Source organism: Wyeomyia smithii, chromosome 1, assembly GCF_029784165.1.
Source record: "Wyeomyia smithii strain HCP4-BCI-WySm-NY-G18 chromosome 1, ASM2978416v1, whole genome shotgun sequence".
In the NCBI taxonomy this organism is placed as follows: domain Eukaryota; kingdom Metazoa; phylum Arthropoda; class Insecta; order Diptera; family Culicidae; genus Wyeomyia; species Wyeomyia smithii.
Genome location: NC_073694.1, coordinates 114,541,736 through 114,566,678, shown reverse-complemented (window position 1 = coordinate 114,566,678; position 24,943 = coordinate 114,541,736). Strand labels below are relative to the sequence as shown.

At 36.7% G+C, this 24,943-nt stretch overlaps 1 protein-coding gene across 1 annotated transcript in view; it reads left to right on the top strand.

Moving 5' to 3' along the window:
• LOC129725987 (serine/threonine-protein kinase Warts) overlaps window positions 1–24,943 on the top strand; it is a 487,129-nt gene that overhangs the window by 411,514 nt on the left and 50,672 nt on the right. Inside the window, exons 6-7 of the mRNA XM_055682534.1 lie at window positions 3,778–3,850; window positions 3,908–4,103. Coding sequence (XP_055538509.1) covers window positions 3,778–3,850; window positions 3,908–4,103 — 269 coding nt within the window. The remainder of the gene's footprint in view (window positions 1–3,777; window positions 3,851–3,907; window positions 4,104–24,943) is intronic.

Here is a 24,943-nt window from a genome sequence, read left to right as displayed (position 1 = left end):
AGCCCATTTTTTAGAAATAGAATTTACATTGGCACCACAGTCGATAAGCATTTTTATAAATCCTTTCGATGTAGGCACTTCTATGTACGGAAGAGATTTTATCACTGGTTCCGCTAGGACCAGTTCGTCACCCAATCGGTGGTTTCTAAGAAATTAGTTTCCTCTACTTGATCGACGTTTTGTTCAGTGTTTGATTCGATAAGAATCTCATCGTTCAAGTTTAAATTTTCTAATGGCTCTACGCAAGCCTCGTCGTTGAAATATTCTTCGCTCAACTCGAGTTGCTCGGCATACCATTTTTTATATTCTTCTGGATCTACGTATTCTTCCAGAATATTTGCCATTCTTTTGGCGTTGGGTTCGTGTGCTCGCATTGATTCACTAGCTTGCCTCCGGTGTGCAATCGGACGGTTGCCGTAGTTAATTTGTTGTGTGCGATTTGAATTTGTGTCCATCGGCTCTGGCCGTGGTTGTGGTTGAACGAATGCTCTTCTGGGAGCAAAAACATTATGTGTCGGTTGCGAATGCGAATTAAATGAGTTCATTTTACGAGCTGGGAATGCGACCGGTGGTCGTCTTGGTTGAAATTCTATAGGTGGCTTTCTTGGCAAGTTACGCGGGGGAACGGGTGGAAAATTAGATGTTGTGGGAAGATTGCTGCGCGGGGCAGGTAATGGAAGTGGTGCTTGTGCATGGAAGAGTGCAATTCTTGCGTTTAGATTTAAGTATTCGACGCAATAATGGTATGCTTGTGCTAAATTGTTCGGTCTGTAATTTTTACAGAATAAAGAGAGTGGTTCTCCCAGCCCTCGAATAAATGTGTCTAATGCAATCATGTTGTATAATTTAATTATTGCGGTCTCGTGGCCACGCCAATCATTATTTAAATTTATCGCTGAACTAATGTGAGTCACCATCTCGGTGATTCGGCTATAGTATGTTTCTATTGATTCAAATTTTGCTTTGGACATGCCTTTCAATTGACTGTCCAAAGTCATCAAATCGCGCTTATCCGCGTAATATAATCGTAAGCATTCCTTGATGGCTTCCCATTCGACGGGAATATTATTCGTGATGAGCACGTCGCTCGCTTCGTTCTTAATTTTTCTGCGGATGGTTTTAATTATGAGATGGTAGGCAAAAGTGTCTTTGCCATCATCAAAAAGTTCCTAAATATCCTCGACATCGAGGATCCATTGCGCGAGATTGCGGGGATTCCCCGTATATTCGGGTAAATTTGTAATTATTGCAGGAATTCTGACACTGTTACCGTTACTGTTACCGATTTAAGGTCCCTATTCGGGCGCCAGTTACGTTTCGAGTTGGCTGTCAACGTTTTTAAAAAACTAAACCACTTCGGTACGGAGCTCAAATGAAAACTGATTTTATTAAATTCAATTAATGGTGCTACAGGTGCACGAGTTACAAATAATGTTTACGCGACACATTCCGTCGCCCTAGCACTGTCTACCTTCTGACTAAGCAAAAAATATGTTTGAAGCTCGGTGCGCTGGGTTGCAAGTTCCTCCGGTGCCGTGTACCGACATTCGGTGGTAACTTCCATTCCCAACACTCCTCCTGGATGAGAACCGTTTCAATCATTTCTTCAATCCAACCTTCAGCAAGAACTTGTTCATCTTTGTCGGACCGACCGGCTTGGTAAGAGCGTCGGCGGCCATTTCTTCACTAGGACAATACACAAGATTTATAATCTTCCGGTCGCACAACTCACGGATAAAATGTCGTTTGGTGTCTATATGTTTTACCCTACCACTGCATCCCTCCGTTTTGGCAAAACTTAAACACCCCATATTATCCTCGTGCAGCACTCTCGGAATACTCTCCGGTTCGCCTAGCTCCTCTAACAGCCGTCGCAACCACATTGCTTCTTGGCAAGCCAAAGATAAAGCGTTATATTCGGCCTCCAATGACGATAAAGCTACCGAATCCTGGCCTTTGCTTGTCCAACTTACAGGATCACCGCCATAAAAGAATATGAAGCCGGTGGTCGAACGACGAGTACGTCTGTCATCGGCCCACTGTGGGGCAGAACCCAGAAAAGTCGCGGCAAAACTCAAAAAAACAAAATTCAGTTTTCATGCCTCATTCTATTTTCTACTTGCAGTAGACTTTTGTCGACTAGAAATCATAATAATTAACTTTGAAAAATAATTTAGAAAATGTACTATAATATTGTAAAAGTGAGGATTTATAAGGCTTGTAAAATGGAAGAAATTTTTTTACAGATATTTTCCAGTAGGGCATGCAAATACTTAGGAATTAAATAGCTAACTCATATGATCCTCATAAAATAGAGTATTAACTAAGAGGTAATGTGATAGGTTCGTAGGAGGCATAGTATGTAGAACAAGTTTTTCTGTAATTTTTCCTCATGTTCGGCAATATGAAAATCATAATGTTCTACGTTGTTCTGCTATCACATTATTATTGTACTAGAATACAAGGTATTGGCTAGTACTAAACCAAAAATCAGCTGCTACTAGTTGCGACTTACCGAGTAATTCGAGTTTTCGCAACGATTGTTTTCATGTCAATTCATGTTGAAAATCGTTAATCAGCAGTGTCCGTATCGATGTTTTTCCTACAATAGTCTTTGCTGAATGCCGGTGTATTCAACACGGCCATAATTGTGTTCGGGGGTCTTCAAAACTGACGTCCAGTAGTATGAAGTCTCCTCGTAAATAATTATTAGTACTAGGAAACAGTTTGTTATTGGGTGAACAGTGTTTTAAACAAAAATAAGCGCTTAGTATTCATGTTAAATGGAATGAAATTGAACAAGAGGAGCTCTTAGAAAGGGAACATGACCAACGAATCTTTAAATGAACAATGTAACTATTTGAAACATTTTATCACGAACAATAACATTGGAATTATATTTTTTATTCTTTCTTAGAAATGATGACACATCATAGGTTGACAAAAAACTATTCAAAGTCAACTAAAAACTGTCAATAATTCATTTCATGATTTCTCGAAAGTTCGAATATATATAATTATAATTAATTACTGAAATTTTGGGTTTATGAATATTGAAAATAATTTTATCTCGTTAACGGTCAGTCCTACAGTTGTAATATGTTCGACAACACTATGTCAGTTGATGATATAAACAACTTTTCCAAAGAAACAAAATGGCTAGCACCATTTAATTAGAAGATAGGTGTAAGCGCCATCTGTAGAAAAAAATTAAAGCTGCCTGAACACATTTTTCAAAAAGATGTTTTTATGGTGAACAACATTTCCGAAGACATAAACACTGTGGAAACAACGGTGCATCAGTATTACCGTTTGAGATATTTCCTTCCAACGTCACACCTTGGTTTTAGTTTTCCGCAGCATGTATCTTACCGCACCGTAGGTAAGACGTAGTCCTACGTCAAAATTTCCTTACCCAAGCCAAGCAGAAGACTTGGCTACAAATGTAAGCAAGTTCTGACCTATTTTTATGAAACGGCTGATGGCCGTGTTGATGTGGTTTGCTATCTTCATGGAAAGAATTCGGTAGAAGACCGGCTTTTTTCCGGGTTCTAAGTATGTCACCTAATGTGACGGAACCTAGTAGAAAGCTGTGAAGGGACGCGGGGTGCCGTTACATATACACAAATTTCAAATTTAATGCGCCACGCGGAGACAAAACCATTTAACATACGATAAGTTTGGATTTGTTGGGGTCCTACACGGAATATGTTTATATGTTTATCGCATCATTGCAGTAATATACTCTCTTTTATTATTGGGTTTAAATTGTTGCAGGTGATCACACTCGTCAAGATTCTATGGAAGCCTGGAGTAAAGTTGGTTCTGAAATCCCTCCTCCTCTCGAAAGGTAAAATAGTTATTTTTCAAACCTTAATGTATTTCTTGATCATTTTTATCAAATTAGGCGAAAATTCAGGGAAAAAAATCGTGCTAAGGCCCATTCCATTGTGGGAACTCCTAACTATATTGCTCCGGAAGTGTTATTAAGAAGTGGCTATACTCAGCTCTGTGATTGGTGGAGTGTTGGCGTTATATTATATGAAATGTTGGTTGGACAACCGCCTTTTCTAGCGAATACTGCAGAAGAAACTCAAGTTAAGGTAAATATCAATAAAATGTTCCAACAGGAAAATAAGAAATAAAGAAAAGAATTGCTTTTTTTTCTACATTATGCGCACTGATATAAAAACTTGTACTGTTCTAATAACTTTTATAATCTTTCTACCAAGTTGTTATTGTTCCTGGTAGGGTAAATGATTCAATAGTTGTAGTATCGAATTTCATTCATCTTTCAAACTAATTAGAATCGAACTGCTTATGCTACAAATTGAAAAAAACACTAGATAGAACATAAGTACACATGTTACCATAACAGAACATACTGAAAATATCCTAAATACACTAAAAGAGTATTTTTCAGAAACTTACCTGAAAGGCACCACTCACTATCCATTTTCTTATATTTTCCACGAAGTTTTTGAGATATGTGTCTGGTTTTAGTATAATTTTTACTCTTATGTTTGATTGATGATCATATTATTTAAAAATTGCTTCCTCCACTATTGGATCATAGGATACACTATGCTGCTATAGCTGCGGTCTGTTCCGCATTTCTGATTTACGTTAATTAAAAAAGATGGATGTGAGAGGTTACCCAAGTAACAAACAAAACATGTTAGAAAAGAATTCACAATGACAGTAGTCATAAAAGAGTACTATAAGCCCAATTGAAAACTCGAGATTTTCTTTTATAGCATAATTGTATTATATAGATTATCGAATATAAACTGCCGCTGCTCGTCTGTAACTTATGTTTATGATGGTATCAAAACTGCACAGAAAACAACTTAAAATACATCATTTGCGAGAAGTTGTTTTTAATCAGTGTTTCAATCACATTTCGAAAACAAGCTCGGTTTTTCCTGGTTTTGGAGATGTTTTTCAATAGTATGGGTTTTGCGCACAATAACTATTACATGAATGGCACTTGTTTTCAAATTGTCTTCCAGATGTTTAGACAATTAGAAAAACTGTGTATGAAATGCCCAGCCGGGGCAGCCGCACCAGTTCAATATTGCACGCCTAATAACAATAAATATGGGTCTCAATTCCTCAGTTCCCGCGAAACCGAACATTGAACAATCGATCATTGACATTGAAACAGGTATCGATATTTGCAAACTTTCTTCAACACAAGCTAGTGAGGTACGTCAATTTTTTTCAAATGTTGCCAAAACGATTCCACGCCATAAAAGTTCACTTGATACAAAGGTCATTAAAGAGTTGCGCGACAAACCAGTTTTCTACTTAAAAGCAGACAAGGGTAATAAAACTGTCATCATGGACAAAACTGACTATGATGAACAGATGACCAAAAAATTGATAACGGTCCATATTTTAAACTACGAACTAATCCACTCGCTGAGATAGTAAAACGAGTTGAGAGCACAATTAAAGACTGCAAACCCACTTTGGGCGATACATTACAACATCTTCGAGTTTCAAATCCAGTTCTTCCAAGAATGAAAGGCCTACCAAAAATCCATAAACCAGGAAACGAAATGAGGGAAATTATTTCAGCTGTAGGGGCTCCAACAGAAAAAGTAGCAAAGTGGTTAGTAAAAGAATTTCAAGCTATGCCCAGTAAATTCCCAAGTCGATCGGTTAAGAGTACGGAAGCTTTCGTTAAAAATTTGAAATCTTCGGGTAACATTGATGCGGATGAGATAATGGTCTCGTTTGACGTGACGGCTTTGTTTCCGAGTGTTCCAGTGAATGAAACCTTGAATCTTCTTGAGGATAGGTTAATTCCTCAATATACCGATAGCACTTGGAAAAAGAAAGTCGTGAGTCTCATGAAACTAACCCGCCTTCGTATGAGAGAAAATTATTTCACTTTTCGAGGTAAATTTTACAAACAAACAAAAGGAGCTCGAATGGGAATCCTCTTTCTTCCTTCTTATATGAGCTATTCATGGCAAACATAGAAAACAAATTACAAACCAATAACCTTTTACCAATCCGGTGGTGGAGATATGTGGATGCTATTTTTTGTATTTTGAAAGAGACGGAACTTGAAGCGTTTTTTACATCTCCTAATAATATTCACAGAGATATAAAATTTACGATTGAAAAGGAACAAAACAATAGTCTTCCCTTTCTAGACGTTGTTGTTGTTAGAAAGTCTAAGGACTTAGAAATTGAGATTTTTAGGAAGCCCACGAACACAAAACGTGTAATACCCACCACTTCTAGTCATTCCTTCCAGCATAAAATGGCATCCTTCCACCACATGATACATCGGATGGAAATCCTACCCCTCAGTAAAATAGCCAGGAAAAAGGGATTGGAATACATTTTCGAAGTTGCAAAGGTAAACGGTTATAATGAGAGCACCATTCAAGCCATTATAAACAAAAAGAAGCGAATTCAATTTAGAGAATCTTTTACAACACTCACACCAATTACAGAAGACCTGAAAAGAATAGCTGTGGAATATGATGGGGCCTTAACACGTCAACTTCACTCAAAATTCAAAAGATTTGGCATGGATATCGTCTACACTAGTAGGAATACCCAACTCAAAACAATATTGGGCTCCACTAAGGATTCAATTGATGGATTAAATAGAGCAGGGGTTTATAAAGTTGCTTGTTGCCACTGCAACAAGGTTTATATTGGACAAACCAAAAGAAACCTGGGAATCCGTTTTAAAGAGCATATGGCAGAAGTCACCAAAGCATGCAAAGTTTCCAAAAATGATTTACCACACCTTTTCAAATCAAAAGTGGCTGAACATGTATTTAATGAGGGACATCCACTAACTTCGGATAACATTCACCCGCTTCGACCCGGTAATAATTTATGGAAATTGGACGTATCTGAAAGTTTAGAAATCTACAAACAACATCCATCCACACTGTTCAATAAAGATGTAGGTAATCATTTTTCATGGCTTTTCAAAATACTCCCCAAAAACCCTAGATCCAGTACAGGACAAAAACAACCACAACATATGACTACCTAACTTCAATTTAGGAATTTTCCGTCTACCTACGTCTGCCTACACGCATATAGAAAAGGGGTTATTCAGTTTTGCTCTTCAACAGTCCACATAAGCACTGATGATGGTTGCATGTAGCAGCCGAAATACGTATCTGCGGACGGTATTTGATTAGAGGGTATTCGATTTTTTGGAGTAGAATTAAATGGAAACATAACCTATTCTCAATATTCAATTCCATTCTACTAAGACGCTCAAAAAGAAATTTATTTGAGTTCTCCTTTTTGCCTTTCTCCCAGAAAGCTATAGCAATCACTTGCAAAACCGAAAGTATAAAAGTGCTCCAAAGGGCCGAATAGCATATATCACTCGACTCAGCTCGACGAGCTGAGCATTTTCTGTATGTGTGTGTGTGCAGATTTTTATTCTCACTCACTTTTCTCAGAGATGGCTGGACCGATTTTCTTGAAATTAATTGCAAATGAAAGGTCTTGTTGTCCCATAAGACCCTATTAAATTTCATTGTAATCGGATTCTTAGTTTAGAGGTTATGTACCAAAATGTAAAAGTCATGAAACATCATTATCTCAAAAACTACACAACCGATTTGAACAAAATTGGTTTCTAATGAAAAAGAAATTGCTGAAAGAAAAATTCTGAAACTAAAAAGAAAGGAAGATTATAAGAAATGACTAGAAAAGGCGTTTAATCCTTAGTCCAAGGATTCTGTTGATGAAGTCGCATATCGACGACATAAAAAAACCGGGGCTACTGCAGCATCATTGCTGATTTCTGAAAGACCATCCATATTCAGTTCCTCTTCTTCAATCAATTCGCAACTCAAATTTTCTCCACATGTTAGTAGGATTGAGAGAGACTAAAAAATGAATGAAATTGCTGTCATTTATAAACAAACATGCACGGTAAAACAAAACTAACGAACGTTATGCTTTTTAAACGAAAAAAAATTGTCATTTATTTTATCTTAAGCAAATCTTAAACAAAACCTAAACTAATCCACCTAGCGGTCAGACCCAGCCTTTCTCATTCAAACTTTTATTTGTAAAAATAGATTTACATGAACGCTTCAATCCAATAAATATATATTCAATCTTTAGGTTCTAAAATATTGATGTTGTAATCTATACATATAAAAATGCAGTCAGGTCTGTCTGTCTGTCTGATCCATATAGGCTCGAAGACTACCGAACCGATCGACGTGAAAATTTGAATGTAGGGGTTTTTGGTGCCGATAAAGGTTCCTATGATAGTTTGAGATCCCTCGCTCCTCTGGAAGGGAGGGGTCCCATACAAATGATACATAAATTTCTGCACAACTCAAGAACAAACCAAGCAAATGAAACTGAATTTGGCATGTGGATGTTTTAAGAGGTAACAAATATGTCCATAATAGTTGGACACCCCTCCGTTTTCTGGAAGGGAGGGGTTCCATACAAATGAAACACAAATTTCTGCACATTCGAGAACTGTTTTTAGGGGTAATAAATATGTCCATAATGGTTCGACACCATTTCCTTTTCTGGAAGATAGGGGTTCCATACAAATGAAACACAAACTACTGCACATTTCGAGAGCTAACCAACTAAATGGAACCATATTTGACAGGTGAATGTTTTTCGTGGTAACAAATTTGTTCCATAATCGACCTCAGACAACATTTTGGAATATAAGATGGCAACTTCCGGTTTCTGGAAAACAACCAAAAATGGCCGATTTCCACCCAATATAATAATATCCGGATCTAAAATGATACACATGAGCTAAAATGGCGACTTCCGGCACTGCTGAAAATGACCTAATACCACCCAATATGAGTATATTCAGAATTAAGGCGATGTACAGAAGCCAAAAGTCGAGGATGTTGTTATTTCGATAAAACCAATAATTTCAAACGATTTGTTATTCAACTTTGATCATATCCTATGGCCGATTAGTCGTGCATTTGCAGATTTTGAACACATCGCAAGGAATTAATGAATTTGGAACGTTCAAATAGTACCACATCTAAATTATGTTGAGGCCACATATATCGATCAAAGCAGGAATAGTTTTCAATAGTCTTTGAATTTCTTTTCTTTCCATAACTTTTGAGCCACATATCAAATTGTTATGAAGTTTGTTATTTGTAAGTCTGAGAGATGACTCGTTCGTATGACACTAGTTATGTTCAAATAAGTCATGTAATCTTTGAAATAATAGACTTTCGTTGTTTTATAAAAAATTTAATACATAACGGTTGCTTAAGTTCGATTATAATCAGATGAAATGGGAATGTAATGGGCAGCAAAAATTTGGAACCACGTGTTAAATCATAATTCATCAGTTGACCCCTAACTAGCCCGCTCATCTGATAGTAATATTGATCAAATCGGTTGTGTAGTTTCTGAGATAATGAAGTTTCGTGATTTTCACATTTCGGTACATTACAGACGAAGTTACAATTCGATTACAGTAAAATTCAATAGGGTGTTATGAGGCAGCTAGACTTATAAATTGACACTAATTTTGTGGAAATCGGTTCAGCCATCTCAGAGAAAAGTGAGTGAGTTCAAGTAATCTTCGGAATATGTTCCTTTTCATAACTCGACGAGCTGGGCATTTTCTGTATGTGTGTGTGTGTGAGTGTGTGCAGATTTTTATTCTCACTCACTTTTCTCAGAGATGGCTGGACCGATTTTCTTGAAATTAATTGCAAATGAAAGGTCTTGTTGTCCCATAAGACCCTATTAAATTTCATTGTAATCGGATTTTTAGTTTAGAGGTTATGTACCAAAATGTAAAAGTCATGAAACATCATTATCTCAAAAACTACACAACCGATTTGAACAAAATTGGTTTCTAATGAACGGGCTACCTGAAAAACCCTTAACTTTTGAATTTTAAAAAAATTGAACCTGTAGTTCAAAAGTTATGAAAAGAAACGTGTTTTGAAGACTGTTTAATCTCACTCATGTTTCCCAGAGATAGCTGAACCGATTTTCATAAAATCAGTCTCAAATGGAAGGTCTAGTTGCCCCATAAGACCCTATTGATTCGTTTCGCAATCGGACCATCACTTTGCCTGTTATGTTTAAAAATGTGAAATCCAGCTATGAAAAGGAACATATTCCGAAGATTACTTGAACTCACTCATTTTTCTCTGAGATGGCTGAACCGATTTCCACAAAATTAGTGTCAATTTATAAGTCTAGCTGCCTCATAACACCCTATTGAATTTTACTGAAATCGAATTGTAACTTCGTCTGTAATGTACCGAAATGTGAAAATCACGAAACATCATTATCTCAGAAACTACACAACCGATTTGATCAATATTACTATCAGATGAGCGGGCTAGTTAGGGGTCAACTGATGAATTATGATTGAACACGTGGTTCCAAATTTTGGCTGCCCATTACATTCCCATTTCATCTGATTATAATCGAACTTAAGCAACCGTTATGTATTAAATTTTTTATAAAACAACGAAAGTCTATTATTTCAAAGATTACATGACTTATTTGAACATAACTAGTGTCATACGAACGAGTCATCTCTCAGACTTACAAATAACAAACTTCATAACAATTTGATATGTGGCTCAAAAGTTATGGAAAGAAAAGAAATTCAAAGACTATTGAAAACTATACCTGCTTTGATCGATATATGTGGCCTCAACATAATTTAGATGTGGTACTATTTGAACGTTCCAAAGTCATTAATTCCTTGCGATGTGTTTAAAATCTGCAAATGCACGACTAATCGGCCATAGGATATGATCAAAGTTGAATAACAAATCGTTTGAAATTATTGGTTTTATCAAAATAACAACATCCTCGACTTTTGGCTTCTGTACATCGCCTTAATTCTGAATATACTCATATTGGGTGGTATTGGGTCATTTTCAGCAGTGCCGGAAGTCGCCATTTTAGCTCATGTGTATCATTTTAGATCCGGATATTATTATATTGGGTGGAAATCGGCCGTTTTTCGTTGTTTTCCAGAAACCGGAAGTTGCCATCTCATATTCCAAAATGTTGTCTGAGGTCGATTATGGAACAAATTTGTTACCACGAAAAACATTCACCTGGCAAATATGGTTCCATTTAGTTGGTTAGCTCTCGAAATGTGCAGTAATTTGTGTTTCATTTGTATGGAACCCCTATCTTCCAGAAAAGGGAGAGGTGTCGAACCATTATGGACATATTTGTTACCCCTAAAAACAGTTCTCGAATGTGCAGAAATTTGTGTTTCATTTGTATGGAACCCCACCCTTCCAGAAAACGGAGGGGTGACCAACTATTATGGACATATTTGTTACCTCTTAAAACATCCACATGCCAAATTCAGTTTCATTTGCTTGGTTTGTTCTTGAGTTGTGCAGAAATTTATGTATCATTTGTATGGGACCCCTCCCTTCCAGAGGAGCGAGGGATCTCAAACTATCATAGGAACCTTTATCGGCACCAAAAACTCCTACATTCAAATTTTCACGTCGATCGGTTCGGTAGTCTTCGAGCCTATATGGATCAGACAGACAGACAGACCTGACTGCATTTTTATATGTATAGATTACAACATCAATATTTTAGAACCTAAAGATTGAATATATATTTATTGGATTGAAGCGTTCATGTAAATCTATTTTTACAAATAAAAGTTTGAATGAGAAAGGCTGGGTCTGACCGCTAGGTGGATTAGTTTAGGTTTTGTTTAAGATTTGCTTAAGATAAAATAAATGACAATTTTTTTTCGTTTAAAAAGCATAACGTTCGTTAGTTTTGTTTTTCCGTGCATGTTTGTTTATCAATGACAGCAATTTCATTCATTTTTAAGTCTCTCTCAACCCTACTAACATGTGAAGAAAATTTGAGTTGCGAATTGATTGAAGAAGAGGAACTGAATATGGATGGTCTTTCAGAAATCAGCAATGATGCTGCAGTAGCCCCGGTTTTTTTATGTCGTCGATATGCGACTTCATCAACAGAATCCTTGGACTAAGGATTAAACGCCTTTTCTAGTCATTTCTTATAATCTTCCTTTCTTTTTAGTTTCAGAATTTTTCTTTCAGCAAAATCGTTCCAATTTAAATAAATGCAATTTTTAACAAATTTCTCAATTTTCAGTCAATTATAACCAAAGAATGGGGAGGGGGTGTAAAAACGTGATGTAATTAAGAGGAGGGGTCAAGAAAGTTGTGACAGTTTGTGACAAGGGGGATGGGGGGGAGTTAATGTTTTCCAAATTTTGCGTGACGTCATTAATGGATGGTCCCTTATTTTCGGATCTCAGAACCCATCTTCTCCTTTCCATCGCGTATTTACCGATACTTTATACATGATCGGTGATAAAATTCAAAAACTTCATCCCTAAAATGCTACAATATTCATGTACGACCACTTAATTTATTTAATTACGCGGGGTTTTTTCTTCGGCTCAGCGGTCTTGTAATTTGAAAACAGCTATTCAATTTTGTCCTACGTTTCGACACCGATTGGTATCTTTCTCGGGGAAACTATATTTAAATAAGTCAACTATTTTAACAATTTTCATTTGTACATACATTGCCTACTTACAAGTTCTAGTTTTGTTTCGCGTCCTACGGTTTTTTAAAACATATAACTGTGTGTTCTGTATCGTTCGATAGTGACATTGGTGGATTGGCTAAATTCGGAAAATTATTATTTTAAATGTGTCATTTTTAGCTGAGGTTTAAAGTTTCTTACTATTTCGGTGTTTAAATTTTTAAAAAACTGTGATTGTGTATCGAACGATACAGAACACACAGTTATATGTTTTAAAAAACTGTAGGACGCGAAACAAAACTAGAACTTGTAAGTAGGCAATGTATGTACAAATGAAAATTGTTAAAATAGTTGACTTATTTAAATATAGTTTCCCCGAGGAAAATACCAATCGGTGTCGAAACGTAGGACAAAATTGAATAGCTGTTTTCAAATTACAAGACCGCTGAGCCGAAGAAAAAACCCCGATATCAATACACGGTCGACTCCAAATACATATTTAATTATGTATTTATTTATTTGTTTTTTTCATCTGGCTAAATATGCCTTATTGAATTTTTCGTGATGAGGAAAAGCCCTTTGAGTCACAGTTTGTTACTCTAAAAGGCATAAAACCTCATATCTAATCGATGCTTATCATTATTTAGATATATCAAATTATAAAAAAATGCTTAAGGGGTAATATCCACCAAATGCTCAAAAAAATAAGGCTTTTTTCATGATTTTTTCAAAGAACATTTGAGATGTAAGGTATATAAATAATATATCATTGGATTAAGTAAGTCTCGGAGGTTAGAAAAAAAGTTTATTGCTATTTTTTTTATAAATGGCGGCTGTGCAGCGATTGCTGTGAACCGATTTTTTTAAAAGTTCTTTCGTGGCGAGCAGTAGAAGTCGTGCCAAACGCCACCTACAACTAAAACAAAAAATTTTTCGTTATCTACATAAGTGTCACTAGTGAAGTGCACATGATTATATTTTTAGAATTTTTCTTCGCAAAATGGCAACGGTTCGAAAAAAAATCTTTTCGACAAAAAATCGACTTCAGTTGTTTATAACTTTTGTTGTTGTTAATCAATCGCCAAAATCATGTATACTTCACTAGATAATCTAATGAAGAAGCTACAGTTAAAATTTCAAGTCGATCGGATGTAAACTTTTTCAATTCTACTGCTCGCCGATTTTGAAAACATGGTTTTGAGAAAAACGCGTTTAAAGTTTCAAAATGCTATAAATATTAAGAATCGCAATGTTAAAGCCCCTAATATTTTTTTTTGCCTTTAGTAAACTATCCCTGCGTCGCAAAGTTGTCCTTCCTGGGCTTTATTTTCATCTTCTTCCTCTCTGTTATCTGAAGTTAGGCTGCGCCTAGCCTCTTTCGCGATATCAGACATGCGATGCTCAGCGACTTTGACGCGGTTGGTGTCCGATCCCACTCAAACTCAAACTTGTCAGTCATATTTAAGTACTTTTGAATATAACTCACAGTTAAAAAGTATAGAAAAACTCAAACAAAGAACGTATACAACGAGAACGGCTGATAAACTAAACAAAGGGAAATTGTGAGTAATCACGTGCTGTAGAGACGCTGCAACGGTCGAAACTTGATGCAGCGATCTCTATACTTCAAATTTGAAACACGATAACGATCATAGGTAACTTCTGCTAGTTTGCGAAATAAAAAAAAACGAGCATCGCCAAAATAAACGAAAAATGTTATTTTTGAGCATAAAAGTTGTTAGGTAAAAAATTATTTAAACGAATTTTGTGATCAGTACTTGGGCGATGTAGATTTTTATTCCAGGATAGTTTTAACATGATTTAAGCCAATAAAAAAAATGACAAGAAAATTTTTTGTTGGTGGATATTACCCCTTAAGGGGAGACCCTACTCTAGAAAGTCGAAGAAATCGAAATTTTTTTTTTGCTTTTTTGGAATGCTTACACATTCAGAAATGTTGTGCCAAAAGAATTTTTTTGACATCTGATCGCCCTCAAAAGTTACAGCTAAAAGTATGGGGTCACCTAGAGAGAATTAGCGGAGACGTTTTATGTTGCTCTGTTCGAACAATGCACGCGCATTTTCTGACCAAATATATACAATAAGTAACGTTTAGTCGGACCTAAACTCACAAATATATTTACACCGACATATTGGAACTCACACATACATACATGTACACACACACATACACACACACACACACACACACACACACACACATACATACACATAAAGTGCGTAATTGTACGAATTTTCTTGTAGTCTGTTGATTGGTCACACACACACACGCACACACACACACAAAGTGTGATAAATCGAAGAGGATTAATCAGTAGTTTTATCGAATGGTGAAAGACAACAACCCGTTTGATACAAATGCATTATTTTTTTACTCAAATACCTTTTTTAAATTTTTGTTACACCATATTGCATCCGCCATTTTGTTTTTTTTTTTTTAAATATTGTACCGGATACATCTTCTGCGTCCAAGGAAATAGTAAGTAACACATTTCTAAACAATTTACTTCATTGATTACAGTATCATCGTTGTTTAAAACTTTAAACGCGTTTTTCTCGAAACCATGTTTTTTCAACTGGTGGTAAATTTTTCTCAGCATCTACTGAACCGATTTTGCTGATTTTTTTTAACATGTAAGAATGGATTATCTAACTTGTTACGTAGCCGTTTTTTGTTATCTGAGTTTTTCAATGTTTTATGATTTTTTAAATAGTGATTTTTAATGAAAAAAAAATAATTTTTTTACTAAAATGGCCGCTATTTTGGCAATTTTTGGAATTTTCAAAAACGGCTACGTAACAAGATAGATAATATGTTTCTATATACTGAAAAAAAATTCAGCCCGATCGGTCTACTAGAAGCTGAGAAAAACTTACCACCAGTTAGGTACTGATTTAGAGAGAGCATCCACCCTCATTGAATTCTAAGAGGGTGCTACCAACATCGGCGCACAGTCCGTTTATTAGTAATGTGGTGCATCTTTGAATTTACTTGTAAATCCACTTGTCAACTTATTAAAAAAAATATGATAACTACTAAAATAGTCAAAAACCACTTTAAGCGAGTTAAATATCTTTGTTCAACAAAGCTAACACGAATGTTTCGTATAGGAACACCCATTCGCAACTATAAGTACACTACAAAACAAATATCTTTCATTAGATATCATAAAATTTGATCATAGTAGACCTGATACTAAAAAAATCAATAAAAATAGTATTTTTTTGTAGAAAAGAAGCCTAAAAGTTTTATTGACGCAATTTGCCACGGTTGTGACTACATCCAAAATTTAGGTAAAATAAAAAATTTTCAAATGCATAATGTCCGCTGTAGCGCAAAACTGCGCAAAACTGCGCAAATTGTCGTTTTAGTGAGAAATGCGATAGCAGATTTTTTTTTTATGTAATTTTTTTAAACTTGAAATTTTATCTACGATTCAATTTATTCAACAACATAATACTCCAATATTGAAAATTTACAATACCGACATTAATCCATTAAGGATGAAATATAAATTTGGGCAAAAATCATACAATATTAGACTTTAACAACATTGAAAAAATGCGGACATTGAACGTAAACGAAGATTGTTTGAATTACGGAATATCTTCGCTTCATGGTTGGATACGTTGTTTTGAGTGCATGATTTATATTCCATATCGCCTGGGATTCAAGCACTGACGAAAATTTGGGTGCAAAAGACAGTATGAAGCAGGGATGTTACGGATGTGATTTTTCAGGCATCTGCAGATGCGGATGCGGATATGTGATTACGGATGCAGATGTTGATGCGGATGTTAATTTTCTTGCGGATGTTCCGCATTCGCGGATGCGGATGCGGATATCCGTAGCATCCCTAGTGTTTTATTTTGCTTATTTCACATAACCATGCCCCTCCCCAGTGCAAAAGTTATTTGGGCGAGCAGTAAATATACCAAGGAAAATTTTTTTGCAATATTTTATTAAGCGATATTTTTTTTTTCAATATCCGCATGGTATAATGCGGATGCGGATGCGAATGCGGATGTCAATTTTCATGCGGATGTTCCGCATTTGCGGATGCGGATGCGGATATCCGTTACATCCCTAGTGTTTTGTATGGCCAAATGCTTCTTTTGAACAACATTTTTTTTGTAAAATGTAACTAACAAAAGTTAAGTACAAAATACTAACTTTCATGTAACTTTTTTAGAAAATACTCTTTAACTCTGTACCCAATGAAGATAGGAATTTGGTTTGTTCAGCAAAAATTCTTATTATTTTACGTTCTGAAACTTTACTGAATGAGCCATTTCTCTATCTGTTAACTTAAAAAAGTTAGTATTATCGATATATGAAAACCTACTGTGACATATGCTCGCCGTACTCAAATATGGGTGGATTGGGATAAATGTAACCTAAAGGAGTTTATAGTACTTCAGCATAACTTCAAGGAAAAGTATTGACATCATGATTCCTCTTGCCCCTTTTTAACCTGTACCTTCTTGAAGTTATCGAAAAAATAAGCTAACATATGATATAACTTTGTAAGGAAAAGTCCTCGAGATATATGATCTTCGGCAAAAATGTGTATTTGGTGCGCCCTAACAATTTCTCCGAACTATACTTTCGTATAAAATGTAACTAACAAAAGTTAGGTACAAAAAACTAACTTTTAAGTAAGTTCCGTATAATATACTTTATAACTTTGTACCGAAAAAAGATGGGATTTTCATTTGTTCAACAAAGTTTCAGATTTTTGAATTTTCAACAACTTTTCTGAATTAACCATTCCTCTATCTATCTCTTAACACAAAAAAGTTACTTTACGAACTAATTTCATTTTTGTCATATGACTTACATTTTAAGTTTAGTAAAGCGGGCAATGTATGCAGTTTGCGTTATGCGTGTAGTTATGCGTGTCATTCATACAAACAATTGTTCCGGGGACTTTATTAAGCTAGGATGAAGGTGAAAGGCGCTATGGAATTATGTTTCACTTTTTGCCTTATTGGACCACTGTGCAATGGTCCGAGCCACAATGTCGATATCGTCAGCAAAACCAAACAGTTGAACCGACTTTCGGAATATCGTACCACTCGTGCTAATCCCCGCTCTTTTAATGAAACCTTCCAGGGCAATGTTAAGCAGCAGGCATGAGAGAACAACACCTTGCCATAGACCTCTTCGGGTTTCGAAGGGGCTCGAGAGTGCCCCCGATACTCGAACTACACGCATCACTCGATCCATCGTCGCTTTGCCAACAGCATAAGTTTGTCCAGAAATCCGTAGTCGTGCATAATTTGCCATAGCTCGATCGATTGTGTCGTACGCCGATTTCAAATCGATGAACAAATGATGTGTGGGCACGTTGTATTCGCGGTTTTTTTGGCATAACCTGCCGAACCGCAAATATCTGATCCGTGGTGGCGCGGGCACCCATGAATCCCGCCTAGTAGTGCCCCAAGAACTGCTCTGCAGATGGTAATAGTCGACAACAGAGTATTGCGGAGAGTACTTTGTAGGCGGCGTTCAGCAGAGTGATTGCCCAATAGTTGCAGCACTCCAGCTTGTTGCCCTTTTTATAAACACAATACTCTCCATCCACTCCTCCGGTACTCGTTCTTCCTACCAAACCTTGACGATGACGCAGTGTGCGGCTCTGTCCAGTGCTTCTCCATCGTACTTCAATAGCTCGCTGGGAAGTTGGTCCGCTCCAGCAGCTTTATTGTTTTTCAGCCGGCCAATCTTCACCTCCGTGCGTGCTTCAAGATCAGTTCATCGCCATTTAGATGCTTTCGATCACTTCACACTCGTTTGTAGGGACGTTGCCTTCCAAGCTTCTGCACATATCGGCTTGCGACTCATCCATCGCTACGCGATCTCGGGCCTCTTGCTGGCGCTTCCTCCTTCGGAGGACTGAGTTTTGGCTGTTCCGTCCCTTTCGGTATCGTTCCACGTTCGTTATCGTACAGTGTTGCAGCATTCTCGCCCGTGCTGCATTCTTCTCCTCGACTAACCGTTAGCATTCGTCGTCAAACCAGTCGTTTCTATGATTCGGGGCCCTTGTACCTAGTAGCGCTACAGCAGTGCTACCTATGGCGAATCGGATGCTCCTCCAGCCATCTTCAAGGGTAGCTGCGCCAAGCTGCTCTTCCGTGGGCAGCGCTGCCTCCAGCTGCTGCGCGTATTCCTGTGCAGCCTCGGTGTCTCGCAGTTGCTCAATATTTGGTCGCGGCGTTCGACTTCGGCGGGTGTTATACACCGTTGATAGTAGGGAACCTATATATTAGAGAAATGACAAGACACTCACCGTTATGGCAACTGTCAACACCAAAACGGATAACGGCAATGCAAAATTATACAGCTCGCCCGTTTTGATGTTGACGGTTGCCTTTACGGTGAGTGTCTCGGCGTCTCTCTGGTGTATAGGCTGACTAGTTGATAGTTTTGAGCGCCTGCACACAGCTACTAGGTAGTGGTCCGAATCTATATTCGCACTGCGGTAGGTGCGAACGTTGATGATGTCGGAGAAAACCTGCCGTCGATTAGAACGTGAACGATTTGGTTCTCTGTCTGTTGGTCGGGTGATCTCCAGATGGATTTGTCACAGTCAAAAACAGTCAATCAGTCTTCAACATTCACGAATATGCAACGGGCTGCGTGCGTTGTTTCCGCAAAAGGAGCACGGCCTAGGTAGTCAAGGCCGTTCGGGAAACTTCGTACAATGTTCTGTCTGCATTACCATTCCGTTTTTCGTTTATGTTCATGATCGATAGAAAAAACAGTCAATCAGTCTAAAGCATTCTTACGTTCGAGGCGTAGCTAGAGAATTCCAAAATGATGCTTAACATTCGCATTGTTGTCAAAATTACGATTTGTGGTTGGTTTTAATTTTAAATATATATATTTTAAATGAATAGCTCGCAACGTTTGTATCCGTTGTTTTTCATAGAGTGAAAGTGGTACATGCTACATGGCCGTCGTATCCAAATTCAATAACGTTTTAATACAAAATTCCAATTCTTTTGATCGTCTCGTTTTGTTGCATGCTCTGCACTGCATTAGTGCAGTTGAATCTATGAAATTTAATAATCAAAGTAAATTGATTAACAACATTTAAAGTATAATCAACCACTCGTGCTCGCAACAACACAAATAGGTAGGTATGTACCGTGAAACGGGGTAACATTGATCAGTTTTTTCACTTTTTCGTGCGTACGCTGGGGTCTTTTTTTTACGCGGGTTTTTTATGTGGTTTTTTAATACGCGATTTTTACAATAACGCGGATTATTTTTACGCGGTTTTTTTTTGACATAACGCGGATTACACTGTGCTACAAATGAAAAAAAAATGCAAGAACTTCTGAAGTGACCTAGTGTAGGTTATAGGTATTGTTGAGTGTAACATACTATGTATCACATATAGGTAAAATTTGAAAAAAAAAATATAAATCATCTTATTTTATTATTTATGATCCATCTTATTTATTTTAAAACTATTCATCACATATAGGTAAACTCATAAAACATATTAATATTTTTCAAAGTTTCTATTTTTCGCCTATCCAAAACAGCCAAAATATAAAAAAATTGGTTGGAAAATAACCGAATTAAACATAAAAATATAAGCTAAGATAAAAGGCAGGGTTTTGACCTTAACTTATAATTTTTGGGGTTTTTTGAAAAACTTAAAGTAAACGCACAAGTAACACATGACTTAAACTATAACCTGTTATATACTGATAGTTTAGTTATTTAAATTAAGCATGTAAAAATAACAAGTTGTACTAAAACCAATCGATGCGAGAGACTTCTCGCTCTCGATAAATGATAGCATGAAAAGACCGAATATAAGAGCTCTCTGATTTGAGCCGTGAACGAGTACGTACGGAGACAATAAGGAAGATTAAATCTAAAGATTGTTTTTTAATAACTGATTGAAGAAGACCCGACTTATACTTAGTAAAAGCCTATATTGGCTGATTAATTAGATAATTGATCTAATATAACCCACACTAAGTCACATCAAAAGTTCTTGCAATTTTTTATCATTTGTAGCTCCGTGAAAAAATATATAACTTAGCCAAATATCAATCGATTTTAACCAAAATACTTTCATTTGATTCGGAATTGAGTATACTTTCAAAATTATAGTATATTTGTGGTATGTTTCTTAAAAAAAACGGCAAATTTCAAATTAACCCTCTAGTGCCCAATGCCTCCATTTGGCGGGCTTCAGTCGAAGTTCCGAAAAGCTTTAATAACTACTTAAAAAGTGTTTATAATGGTTTATAATGATTTTATCAAAGTCCGTTTAGAAATTAATTTGGGCACTAGAGGGTTAAGTCGAAAAACTGCGTGAAAAAATCTAAAAACCTATATTTAAACTCAAATAACTCAACATGTTTTATTGATATTAGTAAAGACCTGTATATATTTTGAAAGCTTTATTTATCCCCTTTCTAAAACTGCCTAAATATTAAAAATCGGTTGATAAATGACTGAGTTAAAAGTATTATATGCGCTGAGGTACAAAAAACAGTATTTTGACCCTAACTTCAGATTTTGAGGGTGTTTGTAAAATTCCTAGTATAAGCGAATGTTATACTCAACAAGACTTTCAACCTGCACTAGGTCACTTCAGAAGTTCTCAATCGCTGTAGCACAGTGACGATTACTTTTACGCGAAATAAGTTCAGTATAAGTAAATCCAATAAAGTAAAAATCAATCGTATGGTTCATGACAATAAGATATTCTGTTTTAATAATCTAAATAATGCATATTTTTAATATACTTGCTGTTATTATAAAAAAATAGGCAATTTCCGTTGATTCGGGAAGAAGAAACAAAAATACATTAATAATTTTACAACGATACGAGTCAGGGTCGTTGCGATTTACTTCCGTTTAAGAAACGAAAGCTTAAACATGTAGCAAAATTATTATAAAAAATTTATTGTCATGTTCTTCAATGAATTTTCATTTTAGAAGCAATAAAAACTTATTTTGTGTGTTTCGTTACCATTTTTATATCATTTTTCAAGTTTATATTTACTTACGTGCCATTATTTTTAATCGGATCATATTATTGAATGAAGTTTTTTAAGCAATTTTTTAAAATTGAGCGGTTTTTATACGCGGATTTTTTCAACGCGGTACAACCAACCGCGTAAAAAAGACCACTGTGTATTTATATATTTTACAACTGAAATTACAGTTTTCATATTTTTAGTACCAGTATTGGCATCCTTAGAACTTGAGAAGTTAGTTTTTGAAAGCCCTTCGAAAATCTTGAACATTAAAACATTTGTTTTTCGTCGTTGTTTCCTTATTTGGGATAACTTTGATCGGTGTCAATTTTGAATTGTTTTGAAACTTTTTTGAACTAAAAATGTTAGATATTGCTTTGATAACATGTTTAGAGACGCTTTCCGGATTGACATCACGTTCTCCTTGACTGCTCTCATTGCGGAGGATAGTCCTGTCCTTGCACCTAGCCGCGGCCTACTGCGAGTCATTTTTATGCCATATGTAATTTCATCCTTCGATGATGAAAAACGTAAACGTTGCGAAATGTGACAGAAGTATTTTGTAAGTCAGCAATCGTTGTAAAATGTTTTTGTTTAGAAAACTTATGTTGATCATATATGCAGGGCCTTTCCAACAACGGAAGTATCAATAGGCCAGCTCTAGCCTTTTACGTTCTATGCTCTAGCCAAGACAACATCCTGGCGTAGACCAGGATGCTGTCTGGTTAGAGCATAAAACTGGACTTTCTCAACATATATAAATTAATTAATTATAAATGTAACAAATTTCCATAAATTTTTTTCTAGTTGATTGAGAAAATTAGATAACGGATTTGGAAAACATGTCAATGAATACGAAATGTTTAATATTCGACTAGTATAAAGTGCTTTTTTGGCACTTACTGAGAGTAAGAAATAGCGACCATTTGGTTATCAAAACAATAAAAAATTTCAAACAATGCAATATTGTTCAGATCTCGAATGACACAAGACTAAGATGTTTTACTCAAATTTAGCAAAAGTAATCACGGGGCAGTTTTATTTCAACTATTCATGAGAAGGGTAAAACTGATCAATTTTACTCCGCTGATCAATGATACCCCGTTTTACGGTACAAAATATTGATTAGAAAATATGATTTCTTCTACACCTTCACGAAAGACTGTGAGGCTAAAAACATACTGGCGCGGCCTGCGCTGCGTAGGCGGTTCGCCTTATCGTGGGTGAATGTACAGCCTTAAGTATACCTGTACATTAAACTGCGGTAGGGCGAGCCGCTTTCGCAGCGCAGGATACGCTACAACCACAGTCGAGTCACAAAAAAAAATCTAAAGGCCATCCACCTCAGATGCAAAGCACACAATTAGGAAATAGCAAATCACATGTGTTAATTGCCGCGCAAGCGACCAAAAGTTATTTCATTCTTAACTTTCCGCCTTCGGTGCCGTCTTCGCTGGCCCGCAACTCAGCGAAGCTGTAGAAATGGTACCAACTGCCCTATTCACTTTGTGCCTTGAACGTATACATAATGAAAGATTGAACGAAATAAACGAGCGCTGCCATAGCGAATGACCGCCACCTAGGAACTAAAAAAATGTTCAATTCCACTTTGACTGCTCTTTCTCCGGGCGATCGCTGTACTATGCCGAGCAGACAAGTTGACTGCGGAAAGCGATCGCATTCGTGTTTTAACAGTCAACTTGCGATCCTTTACAAAGCACTGGACACGGCATGCAAACTATCTGGTCCGATTACCGATCTGTACATTGCCTCCCGTCCTACCTTTGCATTCATGACCCCAATAACGATATTCACGTACCGTCGCGGGCAGCTATCGTAGACCTGCTCCAGCTGCGCGTAGAACGCTTCATTCTCGTCGTCGGGCCCTCCTTCATGTATGCAGTGCACGTTGATGATGCTGTAGCTGAAGAACCGTCTCTTCATTCTCAACTGGCACATCCTTGCGTTGATAGGCTGCCCATCACGCGTTAGCGAATCTTGCCCAGTACTATGAAGCCGTTTCCCAGCTCGCTGGTGGTGCCACAATTCTGGTAGCCTTTGGTCCCGCTTTTCCATACCTTCTGTTATTTTTTGCTGTAACAATTTTGCTGTATAACAGCTTAATTAACTGTAGTTCATCTGAAATCTGCCTGACAGCAGTTTAACATGCTATAAAAACAAAATTGTTCTCTGCGGTACTCGTCAAATATTATTGAAAAGGTGATTTTAGGGACTGTTTTTCAGAAAATAGTGACCTTGTCGCGCCATACGGTTGGCCAACATAAAAAATGTCACGATTGGAATAATTCAACGGCGGGCTGTTTTTCCGTTAGGGACTTGGCGCACATTTAGATATAAGGGGCCATCCACATACCACGTGGACAGATTTTTAACGATTTTGACCCAACCCCCCTCCCCCTTCGTGGACAGCTGTCCATATAAATTCTAAAAAAAATTGTATGGACCGTGGACATTAGCCACCCCCCCCCCCCCCAAAGCTGTCCACGTGGTATGTGGATGGCCCCTAACAAAACGCGAATAAAATAAATTTTCTGTATATCACTTGTGTTTCGACTAATCATTACACCTTCATAGTTGACTTTTTAATAATTAAAAGCAAAGCGACTACTTTCTTTTATAGCGGTTTTTGGGCGGGAAATCCTTGTATCGATATTTTTTCTTGTTGGTGTTGGTACTACTGTGATGTTGGTAAAGATTTTCTGCTACATGGGTAAAATCCTGATCGTAGCAATTAGAGACACTGAAAAATTATAAAAGGTGACGTTTTGATGAAACCGATTTCAAATCTTTCAGCAAAAAATGTAGGTATTTGTTGAGGCTTTCAAGAAAAACCTAAATTAATCCACCTAGCGGTCAGACCCAGCCTTTCTCATTCAAACTTTTATTTGTAAAAATTGATTTACATGAACGCTTCAATCCAATGAATGTATATTCACTCTTAAAAAATATTGATGTTGTAATCTATACATATAAAAATGCAATCCGGTCTGTCTGTCTGTCTGATCCATATAAGCTCGAAAATTACCGAACCGATCGGCGTGAAAATTTGTATGTAGGGGTTTTTGGTGCCTATAAAGGTTCCTATGATAGTTTGAGACCCCTCCCTTTTCTGGAAGAGAGGGGTCCCACACAAATGAAACATAAATTTCTGCACAACTCAAGAACAAACCAAGCAAATGAAACCGAATTCGGCATGTAGATGTTTTAAGGGATAAAAAATATGTCCATAATGTTTTGACACCCCTCCTTCTTTTGGAAGGGAGGGGTGCCATACAAATGAAACACAAATTTCTGCACATCTCGAGAGCTAACCAACTAAATGGAACCAAATTTGGCAGATGAATGTTTTAGTGGTAAC